The sequence below is a fragment of the Marmota monax genome, unplaced genomic scaffold (assembly GCF_021218885.2).
Source record: "Marmota monax isolate L192 unplaced genomic scaffold, Marmota_monax_Labrador192_F-V1.1 WCK01_AAM20220418_F8-fsc00160, whole genome shotgun sequence".
Classification (NCBI taxonomy): Eukaryota; Metazoa; Chordata; class Mammalia; order Rodentia; family Sciuridae; genus Marmota; species Marmota monax.
The window spans coordinates 1,494,524-1,514,774 of NW_026694183.1; the positions used below are offsets into that span (position 1 = coordinate 1,494,524).

General features: G+C 57.4%; 2 protein-coding genes across 2 annotated transcripts; both read left to right on the plus strand.

The window, feature by feature from the left end:
• The first annotated feature begins 4,451 nt into the window (after positions 1-4,451).
• LOC124107800 (kallikrein-11) lies at positions 4,452-13,658 on the plus strand. The gene is made up of 11 exons (XM_058586039.1): positions 4,452-4,488; positions 4,792-4,951; positions 5,635-5,894; positions 6,382-6,515; positions 7,329-7,436; positions 8,542-8,602; positions 10,170-10,244; positions 10,628-10,784; positions 11,151-11,416; positions 11,931-12,067; positions 12,574-13,658. The coding sequence occupies exons 1-11, from the start codon at positions 4,452-4,454 to the stop codon at positions 12,724-12,726; spliced, it is 1,548 nt and encodes a 515-aa protein (XP_058442022.1). The 3' UTR covers positions 12,727-13,658.
• Positions 13,659-14,587: 929 nt separating this feature from the next.
• Positions 14,588-19,123, plus strand: Klk10 (kallikrein related peptidase 10). Its single transcript, XM_046466158.2, has 6 exons — positions 14,588-14,659; positions 15,160-15,261; positions 16,061-16,238; positions 16,912-17,186; positions 17,446-17,579; positions 17,982-19,123. Exons 2-6 carry the CDS (start codon positions 15,174-15,176, stop codon positions 18,132-18,134), a joined length of 828 nt encoding a protein of 275 aa, XP_046322114.1. The 5' UTR covers positions 14,588-14,659; positions 15,160-15,173; the 3' UTR covers positions 18,135-19,123.
• Positions 19,124-20,251: the final 1,128 nt, after the last annotated feature.

Sequence of the window (20,251 nt, forward strand, 5' to 3'; positions counted from 1 at the left end):
AGGCAAGGGGTAGGGTTTTGAAGGGTGGAGTCTTGCTTGGTGATGTCTTGTGGTCAGCAGATTGACTGACCCTTGGCAAGCTACACCCATCTCAGGTGCTGTGTGGGTCACAGGCAGAGCGAGACGACAGGCACTTTTGTGTGGAACAGTCCAATCGGGGCACAATGACAGACCATACACTCAAATGTGCACAGCTCACACACACAGCCCATGGATGGCTCGGGACAATGTACTTGATCATGAGGACACATGGCTATGATGCTGGTTCATGTTTGTATAAACTTTTATTTTTTTAGTATTTTTTAGTTATAGATGGACACAATATCTTTATTTTTTATTTGTTTATTTTTATGTGGTGCTGGGGATCGAACCCAGTGCCTCACATATGCTAGGCAAGCACCCTAGCCCAACTTTTTAATGATTATTAGAGTGCATGCCTTCTGCTTATAAAGACTATTTACTGTGGAGATGGGATTGTGGCTCAGTGGTAGAGCACTCACCTAGCACACGTGAGGCACTGCATTCAAACCCCAGCATCAAAAAAAATAAAATAAAGATATTGTTTCCACCTACAACTAAAAAATTAAACAAATATTAAATATATATATATATATTTTTTTTTTTCACTTACTGTGAAACAGCCAGGCATGGTGGCACAAGCCTATAATCCCATTGGCTCGGGAGGCTAAGGCAGGAGGATCACGAGCTCAAAGCCAGCCTCAGCAAAAGCAAGGCACTAAGCAACTCAGTGAGACTCTGTCTCTAAATAAAATACAAAATAGGGCTGGGATGTGGCTCAGTGGCAGAATGCCCCTATGCTTAATCCCCAGTACCGCCCCGCCAAAAAAAGAATATTAACTGTGAAACAGAACACCTCCATCTCCCATATTCCATGACTCGATGGCATTAAGAGGCCATGTGGAGTCACTGACCTAGACCACTGAGGTAGTGAGTGAGTTTTACCATGTGTGCACAATGACAAAAACAAATGCATTTCCAAGGACATATCCCCATGGCTAAGTGACGCAGGACGGTGCTCAGCAGCCAAAGTTCGGGCTTGAAGACATGGAGTTCTGAGCCTCTCCACGGCATGACACTCACCACATCCAACTCTTCCCAGAAGCAGAGATAGGCCATCAGGCTGTTGGCACACAGGTACAACATCACACTGGTGATGTGGCCCCTGTCCCGGGGATCTGTCCGACACACTCCTTCACATAAAGAGCTCGTGTACAGGGGAGGGGGTTGGCCACACAGAGTACAAGGCTGAATTTCTGAAAATTATTCAGTTGTAACCAGAACCCCTCTGCCTTGGCACTGTCAAGAAATAGCTACTGAGCCTCTGAGCACCCACAGCGCCAAACACACACATAATGTTTCAGGCTGCAGTGGGTTGGAAGCAATGTATTCCTCGTCTAAAAAATTCACTTAAGCCCACTCTTGCCATTAGTTGGAGAGCAAGCCGCCTTGAATGGAGGGAGGCCTCCAACCAAGGCTCTGGAATCTGGCCACCCCAACACGGCGGGCTCCCACCAGCGCCCAGAGTCTCCCTCACCGGGCAGGCTTTGGCAGCTTCTCAGGCTTCCTGGGTCTGGACCACTGTGAGGGCCACAGTTGCCTCTGGGCTTTTGACTGTCCTTTTGGATTCAGGCCATTTGCCCTGAGTGAGAGAGGCACTTCCTGGTCCCATGCTGGGTTTCCAGGAAACACAGACTCAGAGCCTGTGACCTCTGAACTGTCTGCCAATAATGGCTTAAGCCTTTAACCCTGGAAGCAGCAGCCCACACATCCAGCATGGCTGTGAGGCCTCCTTAGCCAGGACGGAGCTGAGTCTGAGGGCGCTGGCACGTCCCACCTGCAGGAAAGGGTGACTCCCCCTAGCCACCATTCCTTGCAGATGCAGTGGTGCTGGAGTGAATGGCAATGGGACTGCGTGGGTGGCAGTACCACCAACACACAGGTTGGAGCCTTCTAGGGAACGGCTGCCTCTCATCCCTTGCCCAGAGTGTCCCTGAGGGAGAACGGGACAGGATGAGCTTCAGGATGATTTTGCCAGCAATCCACAGCAGGAGCATGTTCTTAAAGGTGCTTGAGCCGCTGCCAGTGACCTGGCCCTTAGGTCCTGACCCAGCAATTCCTTCTCCAGAGTTGCCATTAGCCCTGTGGGGGAAGACTCTGGAAATCTCTTCTTTCACAGGTACCAACTATTGATCAAATCCACACCTCTCTGCCATCCTTGACAAAACACTCCTTTTCCTCTTCAGGGTTCCACAGGTGGCTGACAATGACCAGGGCACACATTTTATTCCTTTGGAATGTTGAGTGTGGCTCTGGGACAAGGCATTGGACGGGGTAGACTTTCCTTTACTGAACTCGGGCTTCGGGCCCATTCACATCCACATGCAGGTCTAGGAAACACGGTCCCCGTGACTCATCCACCCAGCTCGGGGGTGGATCCTCATAAAACGCTGGATTCCGTTTTGATGTCTGACCTCTGATAACTTTGAAGTCTTCCTTTCCCTTTTCCCTTCTTCCCCATATATGGGAAAACCTCGGTGCTCCTTCAGCCCACACGCGCCCTGGCTGGGCACGGGACCCCTCACCCGGCCGGCCCTTCCGTTCTATCTCAGGATGTTTTTGGACCAGGTGGGGACCTCTGCCTCCTCCCCGCAGGAAACCTCGTCATGAGAATGCCAGGCATCACTGACCCTCTTGGGGGTGCAGGGCACTGTTAGTCCCTGCAATTGAACAAAATTTGGGGTGTAGGGGTCCATCGTGCACTGAGAGGTGCTCACAACCAGTGAGTGGGGTGTCAAAGGGGGTTGGGCAAGGCACACTCTGAGCCTGCATCTGCTCATCCACCGAGAAACACGTACCCCAGGCCCATGCCAGGGACACAGGGACACCACAGGTAGCATTCCTGCCTCGCTCTGCTCTTGGCAGGTCCCTCTGTGGGTTCCCAGGGGGACACACAGGCACTTGACCAGCCTGGAGAGGTCGGGGGGCTTCAGGGCTCCTTCCTATGATGAGGAGATCAGGAAGGGGCCTCGCGGTGCAGGGAAAGGCACCTTGGGCTGGGGACCAAGAATCCAGGCATTTCTAGTTCCCAAAAGGCCAAGCTGGGGGCAGAGAGCCAAGAGGGGGCTGCATGTGGGTCTTGTGGGACCTGGAGATCTGTGCTGGAGGGCCAGGACTTTGTTCTGGGATATGCGGGGGGGTGCCACAAGAGGGTTGTGAGCAGGTCAGCTCTGGGTGTAGACAGAGCCATCCACATGTAGGAGGTGGACTGGAGAGGGGGGAGATTAGAGGCTGAGTGTCCAGGTGGGAGGTGCGAGGAGCTACGGGGACAGAAAGGAGAGAGAGGCAGACAGAGTAGGAGGGGATGGTGCTGGGTGTGGTGGTGCACACCTGTAATCCCAGCAGCTCAGGAGGCTGAGACAGGAGGATCTCGAGTTCAAAGCCAGCCTCAGCAACGGCAAGGCGCTAAGCAACTCAGTGAGAGCCTGTTTCTAAATAAAATATAAAAAGGTGCTGGGGATGTGGCTCAGTGGTTGAGTGCCCCTGGGTTTAATCCCCAGGACCAAAAAGTAAAAATAAAAAGCAGGAAGGTAAGGGTCCTGGGGTAACCAGAATGAACCCTGAATTTAGAATCCGACAGGACACAGTTGGGGAGCCTCCCTGCCTCTCCCTGGACACCTGTTTGGCAACACCCCCTTCTCTTTCTGGGGTGCTCTCTGCCCTGGAATTCGGGTTCCACAGCCTCCCCTTCCTCCTGCCTCGTTGCCCACAGGTTCCAGGCAGCCCCACCCTCCCGGTTCTTTGTCACTGGAGAGTGGGGATTAGAACCCAGCTCCAGGAGCCGGTGCTTTGAGTCATCAGCGGCTGCGAGCTGGTGTGGAGAGGAGGGGCCGGGTCTTCCCACCCTGGTTCCTTCCGCCCTGTCCCCTTGGTTCCGAGGAGTCACCTGTCAGCTAGAAAGAGCTCCTGGGGATTAGAGAGCCCCACCTCATCTTCCTCGTCCCCTTCCCACAAGCCGGAAGTCAGAAGTCCCAGTTGGGCTGGGACAAAGAGAGCTAACTGCCTCGTCAGCCTGGGGCCTGGGGTGGCTGACAGAGGGGACAGGTGGGGCAGCATGACAGGTGGCTGAGGAGCCAGGTGGCCAGTGTGAAAGGTGGCCGGCAGATGAAAGGACAGGCAGGTAGGTGGACACAGAGATAGGCAGGCGGAACCAGGGACAGCCACAGAGAGGATCCTGCAGCCACAGAGAAGGTGAGCGGGGGCAGGCCATCCACCACGGAGGGGTGGCATGTGGGGACAAGTAGAGGGGACAGTAGGTCAGCTCCTGAGAGATCTTCAGAGAGAAGGGGAGAGGGGAGAGAGGGTACGGGTGGGAGGCCAGGGAAGGGCCACCTCTGAGAGTCCCTTTCTCCCAGGCTGTGGCGGCGGCCGCTATGAGGCTGGGCATCACCCTGCTCCTGTGCACTCTTGGTGAGTTCCTGGGCAGGGCCAGGACGGGCGAGAAGAGGCTCCGTCTTCCAGCTCAGCTCAGCCTGGCCCTAGGATGGGAGGGGGGCGGCGGCTCTGGCCCACACCTGGCCTGCCCTGCTGCCGCTGTGTCTCGGGCTCTCTGCTTCCCTCTAGTCCCTCTGTCCCCTTTCCCTCCCTCTCTGGGCCACTCTGGTGGGCCACTGTGTCTCAGACCGGCTCTCTCCATCTCTGTGCTCCCCTTCTTTCTCTGACCCCTGGTCTCTGTCTCTGACCCCCTCTCTCTAGCTCCGTGCCTGTCCCCAGGGGCGAGCCAGGCTGACACAGAGAAGATTGTCAATGGCGTGGAGTGCCTGCCTCACTCGCAGCCGTGGCAGGTGGGGCTCTTTGAGGGCACCAGCCTGCGCTGCGGGGGAGTCCTCATTGACCGCAGATGGGTCCTCACAGCTGCTCACTGCAGCGGCAGGTGAGCCCCAGTCTGGGCCCTTCCTGGTGGGCAAAGAAGGGTGATGGGGAGGCAAGTGCTAGGGAGGGTCCCCAGGGAGGCACCACTCAGAATAGATCTTAGGGGATGAGGGTGCCAAGGGTACAAAACTAGTTCTGCAACAAAAGAGTCTGAGGTTAGATGAGGAGTGGAACTTCCTCAAGAGTGGGACTAGGGTGGGGCTGGGTGGGGTGAGGTGTAGTGGGTGGAGGACCCAGAGGGTCCTCATGTGCCACCCTTTCCTATATGGCATCTGTCACCAGTCTCAGCCACTACTGGTCCCAGTCTGGGTCCTGGACCACATTTACCCCAAACTGAGTGCAACCACAGGGACAAGGTCTGTCACCTTCCTGGGCCTCAGTAGCCCCATTTGTAAGATGAGCCACTTTTTAGGTCTGATGCTCTGGGGTTTTTTGATGCAAGGGGAGATCAGACCTGAAGGGGCTGAAAGACAGCAGGACAGAGATGCCATGCATAATCCACTTGCTCAGACGACAGTACTGACAACTCCTCTATGGGGCCAAGTGGCAGGGACAGGCATTGAACTAGGGAAGAATTCAACTCCAATCACCTCCTGGGCTTCACTGTTTAAGAGCGTCGGAGCAGGCGCGCGGCTCCGAGGGGGCGGGGCTGCCCTGCCACCTGCTGAGCCGCTGCGACCCCAGCAGGTACTGGGTGCGCCTGGGGGAGCACAGCCTCAGCAGGCTGGACTGGGCCGAGCAGATCCGGCGCAGCGGCTTCTCCGTGACCCACCCCAGCTACCGGGGAGCCCTGCAGAACCACGAGCACGACCTCAGGCTGCTGCGGCTGGGGACACCAGTGCGCGTGACCCGCGCCGTGCGGCCCCTGCCCCTGCCTAGCTCTTGCGCCGCAGCTGGCACAGAGTGCCACATCTCCGGCTGGGGCACCACCAACAAACCATCGAGTAAGGAGCCCCCTGGGCAGGGGTCAGAAGAGGGAAAGCCCGGGGTGGAGGGTGAGAGGGCAGGAGAGAGGTCAGGCCTGGCAGCAAGGGAGTGCGGTAGACACCAGGACCAGGTCTGGGGTCAGAGATCAGGAGGGATCTCCTAGGACTTAAAGAGGTGAAGGGAGTGGGTGTGGGGTCAGAAGTCAGAGGTCAGGGATGCAATCAGGTCAGAGTGAGGTCAGGGGAGTAAAGGTATATATAAGTAGGATCTGGGTGTCAAGGGTCAGGGGCTTGGGTATAGAGGTCCTGGGATCCAGATGTTGCAGATCTGGGTATAAATCGGGATTTTATCTCATATCTGAGATTAGAAGTCAGGGGCCAGAGGTTTAGGTTCATAGACTCTGGGGTCAAATAAACTAGGATCAGAAGACACTCTGGAGTTGGGACAAAGGAAATGAAGAGGGGGAACTTTGAGGGACCCTGTAGCACGACCTCCCGTCCCCAGGCCCATTCCCTGACCGGCTCCAGTGCCTCAGCCTCTCCATCGTCTCCAATGCCGCCTGCCGGGCCGTGTTTCCCGGGAGGATCACCGACAACATGGTGTGCGCCGGCGGGGTCGCTGGGAGGGACGCCTGCCAGGTGAGCACACACAGGAGGTGCATGGTCACCCAGGACAGGAAGTGGGGGCTGAGGAAGGGAAACCAAAGCAGGGAGGGACTCGTGGAAATGGGGACAGAGGAAGAGATGGGTGAGAAAGAAGGCGAGGTTCAGGGAGGCGGAGAACAGGTCGAGGGCCGGACGAGGACGGAGCGAGGGAGGGAATGGAGGAGGGAGGTGGAGACGGACAGGTGGCCCAAAGAGAGGGAGGGGGGAACAGAAGGACAAAGGGTGAGGAGGGCAAAGGACCAGCCAGGATCTGGAGCTGCCAGACCCAGGGCTCTGGGCATTCCCCACACTATCTTCCAGCTGGTGCGGCTCCAGGGTGACAAAGAGATGTGGGGACAGAGACGGGAAGGGGCCAGTGGGCTTTTACCCTCTGATTCCACATTCTTGCTTTCTGGGGACCCCCAGGAAGGAGGAGGAGGCTGCTAAATCTCACTGTCCTGGTACCCAGCCACTGTCCTTAAGAGAACTCTCTGCCCTCGTGCAGTCCCGCCCTCCTTCTCTGGGATTGGCCGTAGGAGATAGTTTTCTCTTCACTCATTGGCCAGCGGCCCAGCCAATGTCCTGGAAGAGTCCCACCTCCCTTCCTGGGATTGGCCCTCAGGGACAGTGTGCTCTCTTCGATTGGCTGGCCACTTCTATTGTCTTCCCGGAGCCTGGCTGTGCTCCTCCCTCTCAAGACCAGGCTTGGACCCCTAAGGCCTAGGAAAGGATCTGTGATAGGCGAGGGGTGGGGAGGAAAGCAGGAGCAGGATGACTCCCTTATTTATGCAGCATTCCGTCTTACAGGGTGACTCTGGGGGACCCCTGGTATGCGGGGGAGTCCTTCAGGGGCTGGTGTCCTGGGGGTCCGTGGAGCCTTGCGGGCAAAAAGGCATCCCAGGAGTCTACACCAATGTTTGCAAGTATGTGGATTGGATCCGGATGATCATAAGGAACAACTGACCTGCTTCCTCCATCTCCACCCTCAACTTGGGGGCCTTTCTGACCCTCAGCACCAGAATCTTTTGTTGATCTGGGGAACTTCTTGGAACTGCGATTCTAGTCAGTCCTCCTGAGGCCCATGACTTGAGGGGAGGACTGCACAACTGTCAGAAATAAATACCGTGTAACTGAAGGAGGGCTGTGTCTGTCTGATGATCCTAAGCTCTTTGAGACTGGAGGGAGCCTCCTGGGCTCCTCTACCTCCAGATACAGAAATAGACATCAGAGAGTGTAGCGTTTTCCCTCAGGGATCACACAGGAATGGAGCAAAAAAATTTACTGGTAATACTAAAAATGAAGGCCATCTTTCTCCATCAGGCATGATAGAAATAGTGCCCAGAGCTTATATGCTCTTCAGTGGCCTATGAAGAACCTGAAAGAAGAAAAAGAAAATATCAAATGCCAACTGAAAATCAAATTTCAGTGACCATTTAATGAAATGTCTATGACATGTGACTTTTTTTACATTGGCCAATGGCGGCTTGGCTCTTTTGTGTTGAGCCAACTTATATTGGTGCAGGAAGTCAGTCTATTTTAATGTCTGGATGGCCCAGGGTGGTGGAATGTGGCCCCTGTCTCAAAGGGTCCTGCCCACCTCTGGGGTTCTCTCCAACAGGCCGAAAGAGAACATCATCCTCTGAAAAGTGTGGATGGGGACCCGGGGACTGAGGAGGACAGGGCTCAGCAGCACAGCCAGGCCTGTGACTGACTGAGCCCAACAGAGCTGGGCTCTCCTCGTGACTCTCTGGAGTCTTCATCCCACCCCCCACCCCACCCCAAGGCAGGGCCGTCACCCCCATGTTGCAGATGAAGCCTCGTGGGGTGGAGTCCCTCGTCCCACGTCACAGAGGTAGGAAGAGGCAGAACCGGGGTTTGAGGCCAGGGTTGGCTGCTGTCAGAACCTAGGGCTACCCCGCCTTGTTCCACATCTGGTTAGGGAGAGAGCAGAGAAAGACCCAGGGAGGAGATCTGAGAACAAACAGCTGGGAGAAGTGGGGCTCCACACCGGGTTTCCCAGATGAGGAGGCTGAGGTGGCTGAAGGACTGGAAGTCGTCAGGCCCAGGCCCCGCAGCAGCGAGTAAGTGCACAGCTGGACTTGGACCCAGATGTCCAGCATCCAGAGGCCCAGGAGGTGGGGAGAGCCGCAGAGGGAAGAGGCTTCAGAGAAGGAGGATCCAGAGAGCCCTAGGGCTTGGGGCACCTGCCGGGCTCTTCTCCCCTTGCTGGGCCCTGGCTGTGCAGGCCCCGACCTGCCTCTCTCACCTGCCGTCCTGCCCCTTCGCCTGGCAGCAGCCCCACCTCCCTGACGCCCCAGTTTCCCCCATCTTTGGAAAGGAGAAGGGAGGGGCCCAGAGGAGGCCAGGGGCCACAGCCAGCTGGGGCTTCGAGGAGAAAGGGGCAGGGCAGGCAGAGACAGAGGAACTGGAGGAAGACAGGGACTGGAAAGCTTGGGAGCCACTGAGACATGGACAGGAAGAAGGACAGGCCACGAGAGACAGGGCCCAGAGCCCAGACGGAGGAAGGAGCAGAGAGGGTCGAAGGCCTAGAGACAGAAGGAAGAAGACCTCCCACACAGAGGGCCAGTGTGGCAGAGAATGACAGAAACAGATTCAGAGATGAGCAAGAAGGGGACCGGTGCATACAAGACAGATGACACAGGGGAAGAGGGGCCTGGAGAGGTGACGCGGGCAGCAGAGTGCCAGGGAGGCCCCCACACCCCGCCCCCAGGCAGCAAGGCAGGGCTTGGAGGCCAGTCATCCCGGTCTGCCCCGGGCCACCCCTGCCTGCCGGCCTGCCTGGTGCCTGGCGCTCTGACCCAGCCTGCCGCAGCTGCCACCGCCGGTCCCCCGGAGCCCCAGCCCAGAGCCCGTGAGTCGGGGAGGGAAGAGAAGCCCCCTCCAGGAGTCTGCTGACCCTGGACGCCAGTCCTCCTCTGCCTCGGTACCCACTCCCCTCTGCTCTGTCCTTTCCAGCTTGGGTGGGGCTCTCTACCTCTCTCTGGTCTCTCACCTCCAACCTGCTGCCCCCAACCTCCATGACCTCTGGCCCCAGCTGGGAAGCTCAGTCCACCCTTCAGTCCCACCCTGCTGGCAGGGCATCTCAGGGCACAGCCCTCGCCGTCCACCCCGCCCAGCTCCCTCGGGCTGTCTTTCAAAGGGGCAGGGGTGCACCAAGGGGAAAGGAGGAAGGCAGACACGGTCCCACGCTGACCACTTCCTTCCTTGGAGGCGGACCTCAAAGCCTCCATGTGGCCCTGCTGTTGAGACCACAAAAAATGGGGTGGTTACCGGATGGGGCCTGGACCCTGGCCAGGTGTGGGGGGGCGAGAAGAAGAGCACCTCCACAGTGTGCCCAGAGGCCCGGCCCTGGCGCGCCCCACAGCCCCTCCCAGCAACTTCCTCTGGCTCCTTGGCATTCCAGAAGCTTCTAGCTGGCCCAAGTCCCCTCCAGGCCACCCTGGAGCCTAAGATTGACCTTAAGGTTGATTGTTGTGCTATGAGAACCAGGGGGCTCCCCAGGCTGGCCCCTCCCTGGGGGAAGCAGGCAGGGCCAGGAGAGGGGGCAGCTGGCGTGAGGCGAGGGTGTCGTGAACAGCCCTCCTCTCCCCTCAGAGTGCTAAGGGCCGGCTCCCTTCTTGTCCCCAGAGGAACCCGGGCCTTGCCCTGCCCCGCTCCAGGCCATGATGATTCTGCGATTCATCACGCTTGCTCTGGTGACAGGTACCGTGATGGTGACAGATGGGGAGGGCCGGGCCCTGGTTCTGCCATCGCTGGGAACCCTACCCTCTGGTATTCAAAACCTAGACAGACCTATGTGTCATGGGCATGGAGACCACCATAGGGCCATGCTGGGTGTAACCCCTCTAGATGCCAGCATGGGGAGAGGTCAGGGGCCCAGAGGAGGGACCAGGGAGCCGTGGTGGGGAGGGCTGAGCCACCAGTGAGGAAGCACTTCAGTTCCTCAACACCTGACCCAACCATGGCACACCCCGTGGGACCCGGGTCGAGGCCAGCCCACCCCCTCACTCTCCTCTCCCACATCCGGGTCTCCCGGGCCTAGCCCTTCTCAGGCCTGAGCCCCTCTTTTGCCCCACCTCCTGCAGGGCATGTCAGGGGAGAGACCAGGATCATCAAGGGGTACGAATGTCCTCCTCATTCGCAGCCCTGGCAGGTGGCCTTGTTCCAGAAGACGCGGCTGCTCTGTGGGGCCACCCTCATCGCCCCCAAATGGCTCCTGACAGCAGCCCACTGCCGCAAGCCGTGGGTGCGGGGGCTGGGGCGGGGCTGGGAGGGGGCTGGAGGTGGAGAGATGGGTGGCAGGGGGCTTGAGGACAGGAAGGACATGGAGGAGGGTGGAGAGCTCGGCGGAGATGGGGAGGGGGCGTTAGCAGGATGGGTGGGATCGGTTGGGATTGCAGACAGAGGGATGGATGTTTGGGGACCTGGTGGTTCTGGGAATGGGTTGGGGGTGGGGTTGGAGCTTGGAAGGGAGCTCCAGAGGGAGATGGGGTTGGAAGCGGAGCCCTGTCCCTTTGTTCTCGAAGGTGTCACTCATCTCTCCTCCCCAACCCTGCGCGTGTGTCCCCTCCACCTCTCCATCTCTGACCACTGTCCCTCCCACCTCAGCAGCTACGTGGTCCTCCTGGGGGAGCACAACCTGCAGCATCAGGATGGCTCTGAGCAGAGGCGAAAGGCCACCGAGTCCTTCCCCCACCCAGACTTCAACAACAGCCTCCCCAACAAGGACCACCGCAATGACATCATGCTGGTGAAAATGTCCTCCCCGGCCCTCATTACCAGGGCCGTGAGACCCCTCACCCTGTCGTCACACTGCGTCACTGCTGGCACCCGCTGCCTCATTTCCGGCTGGGGCACCACGTCCAGCCCCCAGTGTAGGGACTATAGAGGGGAACCTGGTGGGGGTGGGAAGGGAGGGGTGGTCACGAGGATGAAATGACACAAGGGACCAGAGGAACCTTCTCAGGTCCGATTCATAGTGATGCAAGAGGGGTTGCCTGGGGTGTCAGGAGTAGGATCTGTTGGAGGAAAGATGGAAAAGTCAGGACTGGGCATGTGGGGGGCGGGGACAGAGACACGCATTTGAGCCTCACAGTGGGACAGGTGTGATGTGCAATCTAAAACTGCTAATAGGAGACCTCAGACGAGGAGCTTCACCTCTCTGAAGCTTGGTTTTCTCCCCCCACACACACCAAGGTGGCATTAGAGATAATATGTAGACAGCGACTGCAGACAGATTGGCTCAATGGTGTGACCCTTGCTATTGGTATAAGCAGAGAGTCGAGTTGGCCGTGTGTACAGAGGACAAGGGCTCTCCCCGGAGGAGCGCAACTCGTGGGGCTGGGGAGGGGGGCTGTCTTCCCACGGCCTCTCCTACTGTCTCTGCAGTGCGCCTGCCCCACACCTTGCGATGCGCCAACATCTCTATCATTGACCACCAGGAGTGTGAGAGTGCCTACCCAGGCAACATCACGGACACCATGTTGTGCGCCAGCGTCAAGAAAGAGGGCAAAGACTCCTGCCAGGTCAGAGGGCAGGGCCAGGTCTCCCACCACACCCCAGCCCCTTCCCCAACCTCAGTGACATGCACAACCCCAACCCCAGTGCCAAGGCCACCTGTCCCTGCAGCTAAACCCACTCCATCCCCAGTTACCATATCTGACTCCAACACACTCCCCAGCCCCATGCCCACCCCCATTTCCAACTGGACCATCCCCAAACTCATTTTTTTTAGTTGTAGATGGACACAATGCCTTTATTTTGTTTATTTAGTTTTATGTGGTGCTGGGGATTGAACCCAGCGCCTCACACATGCTAGGCAAGTGGTCTACCACTGAGCTACAACCCCAGCCCCCCAAACTCATTTGACCTTAAAGCCATCCTTACTCCCACCCACAATCCCAAGTTCACCACCCCAGTCCATCACCAACACATCTTCTCCCCCCTCCCTCCCTTCCCACACCATCCCCCCCCCCACTTTCCAGAACCTCCGCCCTTTGCTCTGACTGGTTCTCTCTCTTCCCATGCCCAGGGTGACTCTGGGGGCCCTCTGGTCTGTAACGGGTCTCTTCAAGGCATTATCTCCTGGGGCCAAGATCCATGTGCTGTCACCAGAAAGCCCGGTGTCTACACAAAAGTCTGCAAATATGTAGACTGGATCCAGGAGACCATGAACAACAATTAAACAGGACCCACCCCTCAGCCCCATCTTCCTGTAAACATTTGATCTCATTCATTCTGCTCTCGAGAAACCCTAAGCCAGGACTCTTCCGTGCACTTCCTTGGCTGCAGGAGACGCTATAGCTTTATAACGAACTTGGGGTTTGGAATCAGGGACGGCCTGGCTGGCACTAACCTGTGACTCTGGAAGCGATGATAGCTGTTACGTTCACTGTCATATCTCTAACCCCAGAGACAGTTCCTGATGTACACCAAGGTTGTAATAAATATTTAGAGTGAATGAGTCCATGGAGTACTTACTATGGGCCAGACAGACCCTGGTCCAAAGGGCTTTTAAATACATCAACCAACACAATCCTCACAAACTCTGAAAGGTCAGCACTATTATCATACCCATTTTACAGATGAGGAAACTAAGCATGGAGAAAAGAAATTGTTTGCTCATGGTCACTCGGCCAGTAAGGGAAAGAAGGGCAAGGATTTGAAGCCAGGTGATCTTTTAACTAACAAGTGATCCCACCTTGACGGAAGCTCGGTTTCCTTAGCTGTAAAACTGTGCACCCAAATGTCTGACAGCACAGTAAATAAGTGAGCCCGCACATAGCAAGGCCTCACAAAAGGGACCTCTAGTTATATTCCAACCTCCGTGACAAGTAGTTGGTTGAGGCCCACATTGGCCAATATGGTGGCCACATGCTCCATTTAAATAAAAAATAATGACATAAAATCAGAAACTTAGTTCCTCTGTCACACTTGACGCATTTCAAATGCTCCACAGCCACATCAGATATGCATATAGAACTTTAGCATCCTTTCCAAAAGGATGGTCAGACAGGGCTGAGCTGAACAGCCTCTGAAGTTAATTCCCGAAGGACAAGGTGCCTCATAAATCGTCAGGAATTCAGGATCCTTTCCAATGTTCTGCTCGCCTTGCAAGGGAGGTATCTGGCATGAGGAGTAAGGGCCCAGAGCTGGAATTAGGGCCCTCTGTTGTTTGGTGGACTTGCTGTGTGACTTCTTGTGAGTCATTGCCTTCTCTGAGCCTGCCAGTTCCTCACCCCAAATAAGGGAGTAGTCTCAGGTGATGTTGATGCCCCTTGCAGCCTGGGCCTCTTGTGATTCATAAGCCCGAGTGTCATCTGGAGACACACAGATGGCAGGGAGGGTGTGAGATGGGCATGCATGGTATGATGCAAGGCCACCGCCCCCCCAACACTGATCACCAGTCACACACACAAGAAGCCCACTGCGCCGGCTGTTGGGTGGGCTCCAGACACAAAGCATCCTTCTCTCGGCCTCTTGTTCTGCTCCTTTCCTCTTCTGTCTTTCCTGTTTCCCTCCCTCCCTCCGTCTTGCCTCGTTCTTCAGGGTCTCCCTTCCCCCCCCCCCCCCCCCCCCCGCTGGCTTGTGTCCCTCCTGCTCTTTCCATCCAGCTATTTGGCCTCTGCCTCCTTCCCCTTCGGCATTCTGCCAGCTCTCACCTGTCTCCCTGGTGCATATTTCCCTGTTCATCTCCTCTCTCCAGGGGCTGAACATCATCACTTGCCATCCCACCCCTGGGTTCCCTGGAGACAGGGCACCCTCCCCCCACCACAACCACACCAGGAAAGACTTCTTGAAACAGGGGACCCCGGCAGTCCCCATAAGAATCCAGCCACAAAAAGGGTGTTTGGGTCACAGGGAGAAGCCTGTATTCCAGGGCCCCTCCCAGGGCAGGAATCTGGGGCCCAGGTCGGGTGCCAGCCTCACCCACGGAGTAATTAGGCTGAGGGAAAAAGAGGGAGTGAATCCCTGGGGGAAGGGTGGGGAAGCTTCCGGGATCTCGAGGGTTAAAAGGGAAGGTCTGCCAGGGGTCCCTGGGCAGAGGATTCTGACGGCCCACACAGCAGGGCGGGGGACTCTGGTTCTTCTTCCTCCTTCCTACTGAGGACTCCCAGGTGAAGCGGGATGCCTGTCGTCCACCCGCGCTGGGGCGGATTACGAGAGGTTGGGTGGGGACCCTCAGGCCACAGGCAGGAGCCCTGTCTGAGCCTCGATTTCCCTATTGGCGGGACGGGAAAATCCCAAAGCAGTGCAATTTAGAAGAGGTCCCCATTGGCTCAGGTCTGGGATCCCCACCCCCACCTGCGAAGGAGGGTGAAACCCGGCGCGCGACAGGGCTGGCCACCGCGGCCGCCCGGGCTCTCGGAGGTCTCCTCTGGGACATAGGGAGGAAGGGAGGAAGCCACTCGAGGAGGAAGCTACCAAGGGTGTCATTAGGGTAGTTGCTCCCATTAGGGCAGTTCAGGCCCGAATTGCCAGCTCCCCCGCCCCCGCGGTGGTCGGCTGCAGGTTAAACGGGTCGCGGCCATCGGGGGTGGCCCAGGCAGGACGGACAGACCCGCGAGGTGGGGGTCCCTGACTGCGCATCTGTTTTAACCCGCCTCCCGTCTCCCAGCCCTGGTCCTCGCCATGAAACCCTCGCACCGCCACCTTTCCGCTGCCTCTGGCGTCTGGGCCCTGATGAAGCTGCTGCCGCTATTGATGGCGCAACTCTGGGGTGAGACGGGAAACAGGGGACGGCTGAAGGGCCGGGACCAAGGGAGGAGTACGCGCTGCCACCCGCCCTCGCGCACTTCTCCCTTGGGGACCCCCGCACCCACCCCACGTTCCCGAGCACGGATCCGCGGAGTCCCTTTGCTAGCTCGGCCCCTGGTGTCCCGCCCCGTCAGACTGTGCTGTCCGGCCCCAGTCCTTCTGCTCCCCTCACACGGCCTCGTTCTGTCCCCACCTCTTCTTACTCGGCCGCCTTTTGCCCCAAGCTTTGCCTTGCCACTTTTTACCCTCTCGGGTTTTCCAATTCCATTTGATTATTCCCATCGCTCCTCCCGGATGGCTTTCCATCAGCCACCTGCGCAACTCCCGGCCGCGTTCTGGCCACGCCCCCTTACCGCCCCACCGCCTTCGGTTTCCACCCCCTGGCCGCCCGCGGGGTTCTAGCTCCGCCCCCTTTAGAATCCCGCCGGGTTCTAGCTCCGCCCCCTGTCATCAGCCGCAGTCTGTCTCCGCCCCTTTCCACCCCGCAGCCCTCTGCGGCCCCGCGTTACCACCCCTCTGTGCCCGCAGCGTCAGGTGTGAGGTCCTCGCCCCTCCAGACCCCCCCATTCTGACTTGCGCTACTCCGTCCACCTCTCCTTGCACATTCGCGCCTTTCTTCGCCCACTTTCATTCGGTTCAAGCAGTCCCCCCAGTTCTCCACTCTCTGGTGTCTGGCAGTGTCCCCCTCCCTTTCAGGCCAATCCCCAGATTCTTCCAACGGGCTCTTATCCCCCGCCCCGTCTTCTCCGTTCTCTCTCCAGCCGCGGATGCGCTCCCAGTAAATGACACAGGCTTGGAACTTGCGGCCTCTGGCGCCCCCTGCACGCGCGGCTCGCAGCCCTGGCAGGTCTCCCTCTTCAAGGGCCTCAAATTCCACTGCGCAGGCGTCCTAGTGGACGAGAGCTGGGTGCTCACTGCAGCACACTGCTGGAACGACAAGTAGGGGTTGCTCCTACGACAAGTAGAGGACGCCACGGAGTGGGTGGGAAACCAATCCCAGGGAGGGGCGGGAAGAGCAGGAACAACTGGGTCTCTCCCAGCTCCAGATGGGGTTAATCGTGGAGGCCTTCCTGGTGATGGAGAGGCAGGGCTTGTGCGGTGGACACCAGGGGGCGGTGTGGTCCTTCTCAGTGTTTCCGGGTCCATGATGCCTGCCCAGCTAGCTGATTCTCCCCTTCCACTGGGAGTAGGTAGTTGTATGCAAGAGGCCCAAGTCGGGATCTGATGTGGTCAGGAACTTAGAAGTAAAGGGTAATGTTCACCTCAGGAGTCCCCACCCAGGGAGAAGGACTGGGTGTCATTATAGAGAAAGCAGGAGGTAGACCTAACCAGGACCAGCCCCCAGCCCTCAACTCCTGCAGAACCCAGGAACCCCTGCCCCCATGTCCAGGAGTTCAGGCCACAGGCCCCACTCCCTCTCCAGCCCCTTCCTCCGTGGGACCCAGGAGTCCCAGCCTCCCCTGCTCCTGTGGCCCTCTTCCCTCAGAGCCCTCCTACCTCAGGACACAGGTGTGGGTCCTCACTCCCTGCCTGCACCCTCCACCCCAGGGACCCGGAGCCCGGGGCCCAAGCTCCAGAAGGTTTTGCCTCCCTGTGACTCTTTCCTCCCCAGGTCCCTGTGGGCTCGAGTTGGGGACGACCACCTGCTTCTTCTCCAGGGGGAGCAGCTCCGCCTGGCTAGCCACCCCGTTGTCCACCCCAAGTACCTCCAGGGCTCAGGCCCCCTCCTGCCAAGGCGGACAGATGAGCATGACCTCATGCTGCTGAAGCTGGGCAGGCCTGTTGTGCAGGGGCCCCGCGTCCAGGTCCTGCAGCTGCCCAACCGCTGTGCCCAGCCTGGAGACCAGTGCCAGATCGCTGGCTGGGGCACCACATCCTCCCGGAGAGGCAAGAGTGGGGGCCCTGAGGCTGGCATCTCAGGGAGGAGGGGTGGGGCCTGCATCTCAGGGCTGAGGGAGGAGGGCTGGGCCTGGACCCTGGGTCTGAGGGAAGAGGGCTGGTCTTGGATCCCTGGGCCTGAGGGGGGAGGCTGGGGCCTGATTCCTGGGAGGACATCTGGGGCCTGGGCTAGGCAGTCTTGCATCTAACCCCTGGGTAACAGAGGCTAGGCTGGCCCTAGGAATTACCTGGCATGTTCTCCCATCAGTGAAGTACAACAAAGGCCTGAGCTGCTCCAGGGTCACTCTCCTGACCCCTAAAGCATGCGAAGTCTTCTACCCTGGAGTGATCACCAGCAACATGATTTGTGCTGGACTGGACCAGGGCCAGGACCCTTGCCAGGTAGGGAATGGCCAGGAGGAAAGAGATGCCTGTCCCTGCCCCCAACCTCGTTCTCTACTCCATCCTTGACCCCAGGCCCTCCCTGTCCTCACCCTCTCAGCCCCTAGCCCACCCTCCAGCTGTCCTCACCCCACCACATCCTCCCATCTCCCAATCCCTATCCACCCCTCACCTACCGTGATCCAGAGTCCAACCTCAACCCCAGCACATCTCCTGACCCTACCCTGGACCCCAAGTCCACTTCCATCCTCACCCCAGTGCACGCCAACCTCACATCTAACTCCAACCCCACCCAACCCCATCATTATCCCACCTAACTCTAGCCTGGCCCCAGCCCCTTCCCTCCTCATCAGACCCCGAGTGGAAGCTCTCACATTGGGGTCTCCCTTCTCCCACCTGCAGAGCGACTCGGGCGGCCCCTTGGTGTGTGACCAGACCTTACAGGGCATCCTCTCCTGGGGCGTTTACCCCTGCGGCTCTGCCCAGCATCCGGCTGTTTACACCCAGATCTGCAAATATGTCCCCTGGATCAAGAAAACCATACGCTCCAAATGATCCAGCCTCCAAGACCCCTTCACCACCTGTACTCCTCCTCGGCCCTTCCTCCCCAGCTGGCCAGACCCTCCGTGCCCTGCCTGCCCATCTGTTCTCTTCCCTCATTCCCCTGACACTCCTGTCCTCTGCTCACTCTGGAGCCAAAGAAGAGAAAGTTGTGGCAAAGGTTTGTTCAGGAAAAGTGAGGAACCCGAAAGTCACCTAATCTCTGAGCAAAGTTATCAGAGTCAGCCGACCTGGCTTCCTCTACCATTCACTGCTGGGTGACCTGGGGCAAGCCATGTACCCTCTCTGAGCCTTGGTTTCCTCACCTGAAAAACAGGGACAATGAAGTGCCTACCTCTTAAATGCACCATCAGGCACAGGTGACGGAACGTGCCTGATCTGGTAATTGTCATGTAAGCCTGATCAATGAGTGTGCGCGCTGACTAAACGGTACCTGTTGTCATGACCACATCGTGGTAATAGTGTCTCTGTCCAAGGCAGAAGAGAGTCCAGCATAGCCCTCACTCCAAACCCCAGCCCCACCCTGGGCTGATGGGAGAACCATTCCCTGCTCTCCATCTGAGCTTCAGGGAGCACGTGCACCTGCTTCCTCCTTCCCACCCACTACTTCCCACTTCTGGGTCCACCCAACAGCAGCTTCTCTGTCCCAGCAGCCGTGAGGCTGCCCTTGACTCATCTGCTTGCTCTCTGCCTTCATGGGGTCACTGAACTCAAGGGAACTCACCCTGCATCCTTCCGGGCCCCCAGGACCAGAGGGCCAAGCCTTGCTTCCTACCTTGGTGCTCAGAGCCTCTGAGGTTTAGGGAGAATCTTTGGTTTGTTATTAACTGGCTTTGAGATGTTTGTCCTGGAAGCTTGGAAGGAGGGATTGTTTCCTTCTTCCTGAAATTGTCTCTGTAAATATTTCTGTCCTGGGGGGAGGGGGGCTTACACACAGAATCCAGGCAAAATAAAACAAGCAGATGTTCGAGGGTCTCAGCTTCACCTGGACTTTGGAGTCTGAAGTTGTAAGTTATGACGCAGCTGAACATTGACACAGCAGGACTCTTCCACAAAGCATGGACTGTGTTGCCCTTTCAAACACCAATTTATTGAGCATCTATTCTATGCTAGGCCCCATGCTGGGTGATGGGGACACACTGGTGACCACAAGGTCCCTGCTCCCACAGAGCCCTCAGAAGATGGACAGTCAAGGTCTGAGCACACAGTAGGGTATACCACTTCCTTCCCTTGGCTCTTCCTCGTCCCACCCCATAGCACACCCAGGAAATGTCAGTCCTGTGTATCAGCGCGGTTGGTCATCCAGGGATCACAAGTGAAGCAGGTGGAACTCAGGGCTGGACACATTTCCAGTCAATCCATCCATGCCTTCACACACTCTGTGCTGTTTACGCAGCTGCGTCTTGTGCCAGGCCCCAGAGCTGAGTCTGACTAAGCCCTGCCCTCAGGAAGCTGTGCGTCAGGTCCAGGAGGGAGGCAGGCAGGACTTACATTCTTGTCATTCAGGTCTCCATTCAAAGGTCACCTCCTCCAGGAGGCCTTCCTGGATTGTCCTGGAAAGGTGTCCCCTTTTGGTCACCAATCCCACTGCTCCCTTTATTTCTTTCACAGCACTCATTATAGCTGGAATTATTTCATTCACCTGTTTACTTGATAATGACTGTTCGTCCCCGTGAGGACAAGGACTCAGGTACTTGTATTCTAAGCACTTGCTCCAGTGCCTGGCACAGAAACCATCAGCGTATTGTTGAATGAACAAGGAACACAAATCCATCAGTCCGTGCACCACAGACACACCTCAGAGCATCTGAGGACTTTGCCTGAAGGAGTTGGGAGGCTTCTCACACCAAGGGATATTTGGGGGGGGGATGTTAAAGGATAAGTAGGAGTTCGCCAGCTAAAGAAGACAATGCATATCACCATGGCACCTTGAGCTAGTTATTCGAATGCTTTCTGTACTTCAGTTCTCCACTCTGCGGTGAGATACCTGCTTGACTAGACTCTCACCAGGATTGAATGGGCTAATATTCATGAGCAATATGCCTTACACTAGGTACAGAATGAAGATAGCTTTTCAGTATCCTGTAAAGCAGTTTAGTGGGGCTCTCATC